At 62.3% G+C, this 4,648-nt stretch overlaps 1 protein-coding gene across 1 annotated transcript in view; it reads left to right on the top strand.

Moving 5' to 3' along the window:
* Positions 1-1,417: 1,417 nt before the first annotated feature.
* GRIN2C (glutamate receptor, ionotropic, N-methyl D-aspartate 2C) overlaps positions 1,418-4,648 on the top strand; it is a gene marked incomplete at its 3' end in the record, with an annotated part of 9,099 nt that continues 5,868 nt past the window's right edge. Inside the window, exons 1-3 of the mRNA XM_010156303.1 lie at positions 1,418-1,789; positions 3,408-4,003; positions 4,532-4,646. Coding sequence (XP_010154605.1) covers positions 1,418-1,789; positions 3,408-4,003; positions 4,532-4,646 — 1,083 coding nt within the window. The remainder of the gene's footprint in view (positions 1,790-3,407; positions 4,004-4,531; positions 4,647-4,648) is intronic.

The raw sequence follows: 4,648 nt of genomic DNA, 5'->3' as shown, positions 1-4,648 counted from the left end.
GCTGCCCAGTGACCGTTGGTGCTCAGCTGGGTGCCCGAGCACCCCCCGGTACCCAGTACCCCTGTCTGGAGGGGACAGCCCCGCTGCTCAAACCCGCACTGCGCAGCTCTTGCAAGGTGCCCAGCCACGTAGTTCTTGGGTTTATTCCCTGCGTTTTCAGTCCAATGTGCCGGCAGTGCTTTCGCAGTGTGCCGAGGGGTTGTCCATCACCGCAGCACAGAGGGGTGATGGGGTGCAGGTCTCCGGGGCAGCCCAGACCCCAAAACCATCCGAGACTAGGTGAGGGGCTCCTCTGGCCCTGCTGAGGATGCGTTAAGCAACAGCAGCTTTTAATTGCAAGTGACGTTTCTGAGCACCAGCTGGCATCTTGCTGCATGGAGTGACACCGGCAGAGTGGCTGGTGCCACCGCGGCGGGCTGCTCGTCCCCTTCTCCGCTGCCCAGCGTGGCACTGGGGGTGACAACGAGGCTCGGAGGGGTTGGGGTGTCTCTGGGCACAGGTCTTGCCGTGGGCTGGCTTTGCCAGCAGGCTCCAAGGAAGTGGTGAGCTCCAGCACGGGGGTGCATCGCACTGGGCAGGGATGTGTGTCCCTCCCGGGGGACCATCACTCCGGCTGCTGCAGGCTGGGCACCCACAGTCAGTGGGGAACTGGGGACCTGGCCAAACACCCCACCCAGAGCCTGTCTTTGGGGTGCAGCCTGCAAACACCCAGTGCTATGGAAGTCCCAGCTGGGTGGGCAATGCCAGAGGGGGACATGCACTGGGGGTAAAGGTGAGAAGGGGGAAAGCAGAAGGCTGGTGTCTAGGGGTGAAGTTTGGAGATAAGGAGCCAGGCAGGCACTTTGGTTGGAATTCGGGAAGCAGCAGTGAGGAGGCTGGGGCAGGGGACAGGCAGGGGACCGGCTGCTCCGGTGACTGTGTGGCACGGGGAGTTGCTGAACCCTCCCTCAAGGGCAAAGCCTTTAAATATTGAAGGTGGCTGTCAGCTGTGGAGAGAGGCACCAGGGAGCTGCCAGCTCCTCCTGTCACCTCTCACTGCTGTCCCCACGGTGGCTTTTGGAGAGGGGATGGGGTTGGGAGGGCAATGGGAGTGGGATGGGGTCGGGGTGGTGGTGGGAAGATGGGATCATCTGGGAAGGGTTAGTGGTTGGTGGGACTGGGGACGAGGGACACGGCCCTGGGGGGTACAGGGCGTGCAACCCTGTGGTCGTCCCTCCACCACATCCAGCCCCCAAGGGACAAGGGTCCCTGTCTCTCCCTGGAATCAACCCACCCTGGTGCTGCCCCAGGGTGGTCGGGAGGTTGAGCAGGGCTGGGGGTGCTGGCGGGAGGCTGGATGCGAGGGGCTGTGTCCCATCCTGGCAGGGACGCGGCGGTGGACATGGGCAGAGCGCCGGCGCACGCTCTGCTACTGTCGATGGTGCTGGGCTGCTCGGCTGCCTTCACGGATCTCCTGATGCCGGGCCCCGAGGAGCCGGTGGTCAACGTGGCTGTGGTGTTTGGGGGCACGTCCTACCCCCTGCACATCCGCTCCCGCCTGAGTCCCCAGAGCTTCCTGGACATGCCTCTGGAGATCCACCCCATCACCGTCATCGTCAACAACACCAACCCCAGCACCCTCCTCACCCAGATCTGCAACATCCTCGCCAGCCACAAGATCCACGGCATCGTCTTCGAGGACAACGTCGGCACAGAGGCCGTGGCCCAGATCCTTGACTTCATCTCCTCCCAGACCCAGGTCCCCGTCATCAGCATCAGCGGGGGGTCTGCCGTGGTCCTGACCCCAAAGGTGAGGCACTCGTGGGGGTACAAGGAATGAGAGATTATTAGGGAGGGGTGGAGACGGGATGTGAAATGCTGGAGGGCAGAGGAGCTGCTGGGCTGCAGCACCGGGGCTTACGGGGGAGATGGGACATGGAGGGGACTTCAGGGAGGGACCCTGTTGATGGGATATGGGAGAGGAATTCCGTGCTCGGTGGAGGGACCTTCCCTGGTGTCCTGCTTCCCGTCCCCTCCAGACTGTGCTCCCCAGGGGGTGCCAGGGTCACAGCACCGGGGCTGCAGGGCAGTGGCAGGGTTGGCACGTCCCCATCCTCCCTCCCTGCCCCACCGGGGCCAGATCCAGCCCTGAAATGTCCGGGCAGGCAGCGTGGAGCAGCCTCGCTCGTCTGCGGCAGGAATCTCAGGTGCACCACAAGCCGAAAAGGGATTTTTGGCTTCTCTGCTCCTCGCTGGCGTCAGATGCTGTCACTGTCACTGTCACCTGCCTGCTGGGAAGCACTGGTGGCAGGGAGAGCTGGAGCCGGGCTGGAGAGTGCTGGGCGGGCAGCGATGGGCTGCAGCAAGGCTCCCATCCCTCCCGGGGATGAGATTTGTGTTACTCCTCCTGGCTGCTCCTTTCACCCTGCTCAGTCTGGGCACTGAAGGGATCCCAGCGCTGGTTCTTTCCCATGGCAGCAGCCCCCAGGGTGGAGACCCTGATGCTCCTTGGGGCTCTGCTTGCCCAGAGGTTTTGGGGTCTAAACCCCCTGGATGGCACCTTGGCAACCCTGCCTTCGCCGACTGGTGCTCCCGGAGCACCCCGAGATGCTGCTCGCTGTGGGTGGGTGACAGTGGGTGCAGAGAGATCGGGTGGGTGCAGCGGGCTCAGGCTGAGCTCCAAGGAACTGCAGGATAGCCATGTCTTTGCTGTGGTCTGGGTGGTTTCCTACCGCTTTCTCCAGGGGTTGGGTATTTTGGGGGTGGTGGAGGGACCTGTCTGAAGGCTTGACCGCCTCCTCCTATGGGTCTGAGGTCCCTGGCAGCTCCCGCTCCCCAGCCAGGACTTCCCAGGGTTCACCCCTCCAGCCAAACCACCCGTTTTTGTTGGAAAAAATACTTCTCTGGAGGTGGAGGGGGGGGTCTGGGTTGCAAAACCCTGCCGCCTGCACACGACCTTCTGAAAATGCCGTTCACTGAATCATTTAAGACAGAATCAGATCAATTAAGATTTGCTAATGAGAGGCCAGATGGTTGGAGAGGTGGGGCGAGGGGGAAGGAGCTGCACAGGCTCCGGCAGCAGGTAGCGAGCTGGAGCCAGGATGGGATTTACGCCCCCAGAAGGGCCCTTGCCCCGCTCCTTCTCCTGGTTTAAGGAGAAATTGTTGGTCTCCTTCAGAGGATGGATGAATTTTTGGTCAAGAAGCTGCGAAACAGAAGAGGGGCCGTAGGGCTTGACCTTTTGCATGGGACGAGGTTCCTTGGAGCCCAGTGGGGGATCATTCCTGTTTTGGGTGCCTCCAGCCCATGGACCACACCAGTTCACGGCTCCATCACCCTTCATGATGGCAAATTCAAGGTGGTTTGCACGGGTGCAAGAGACCTCGACCATGGTGCCGGAGCACCCCTGACCCCTTGTCCTCCCGCAGGAACCTGGCTCAGCTTTCCTGCAGCTGGGTGTCTCCATCGAGCAGCAAATCCAGGTGATCTTCAAGGTGTTGGAGGAATATGACTGGGGCTCCTTCGCTGTCATAACCAGCCTCTACCCGGGCTACAACATCTTCTTGGACGTCATCCACTCCTTCACGGACGCCAGCTACTTCGGCTGGGAGCTGCAGGAGGTGCTCACCTTCGAGATGAGCCAGGAGCGGAGCAGCTCCAGGACTCAGCGGCTCCTGCGGCAGATCGATGCCCAGGTCCTCATTGTCTACTGCTCGCGGGAGGAGGCCGAGTACCTCTTCACCATGGCGGAACAAGCCGGACTTGTGGGGCCGGGCTACGTCTGGATAGTCCCCAGCCTGACGGTGGGCAACATGGAAGTGCCACCTGCCTCCTTCCCTGTCGGCCTCATCAGCGTGGTGACGGAGAGCTGGAAGCTGAGCCTGCGGCAGAAGGTGCGGGATGGGGTGGCTATCATCGCCATGGGGGCAGCCAGCTTCTTCCAGGCCCACGGCTACCTCCCAGAGGTGGGACGGGACTGCCGGGCTCCTGGCGGGGCCACTGCTACCAACACCAGCTTCTACCGGTGAGGCCCAGGCACCTCCTGGGGTGGGAAATGGAGAGGGAAGGGGCAGTGGGGGAGGAGCATGGAGCTTCTGGGCAGGGGAGAGGGAGGATGGGGCTGCTGGGTAGAGGGGGTGATGCTCACTGTGGGATGCAGCTGGTGGTCCAAGCCTCTTGGCTGGGTTTCTCCTTGAGCATGTCCCCAGAGATGCCTTGCCTTTTCCCATGCTTCTCTGTGACCCAAGACCCAGGGGGGTCTCGGGGGGAGGTTTCATAGCTCTGCTCTTCAGTGCAGATGTGGCACCTCGGTGCTGCTGTGGCAGCCTGTGCATCCTCAACCCTGCAGTGGTCCATCCTGGGTGCCTCCTTGCAGGCAGGGCTTTCTCCAGCTCCACACTGCCCCTTGTGTAGGGGCTACACCCGGTCCCCAGCTCTCAGTCCCACATCTCTGTGTGGGACCCACAGCAGCCCAGCTGGAGCCGGAGGAGCAGGAGGGCTGTATGGGGCTGGGCTGCACAACCAGGGGCTCATGGGCACTGTGTCCCACCAGGCACCTCCTCAATGTGACGTGGGAGCACAGGGACTTCTCCTTCAATGAGGGCGGCTACCTGGTCAGACCCACCATGGTGGTGATCTCACTCAACCAGCACCGGCTCTGGGAGATGGC

Source organism: Eurypyga helias, unplaced genomic scaffold, assembly GCF_000690775.1.
Source record: "Eurypyga helias isolate BGI_N326 unplaced genomic scaffold, ASM69077v1 scaffold30327, whole genome shotgun sequence".
NCBI lineage: Eukaryota > Metazoa > Chordata > Aves > Eurypygiformes > Eurypygidae > Eurypyga > Eurypyga helias.
The sequence above is the reverse complement of the archived record's forward strand: the minus strand, read 5'-3'. Positions and strand labels throughout refer to the sequence as shown.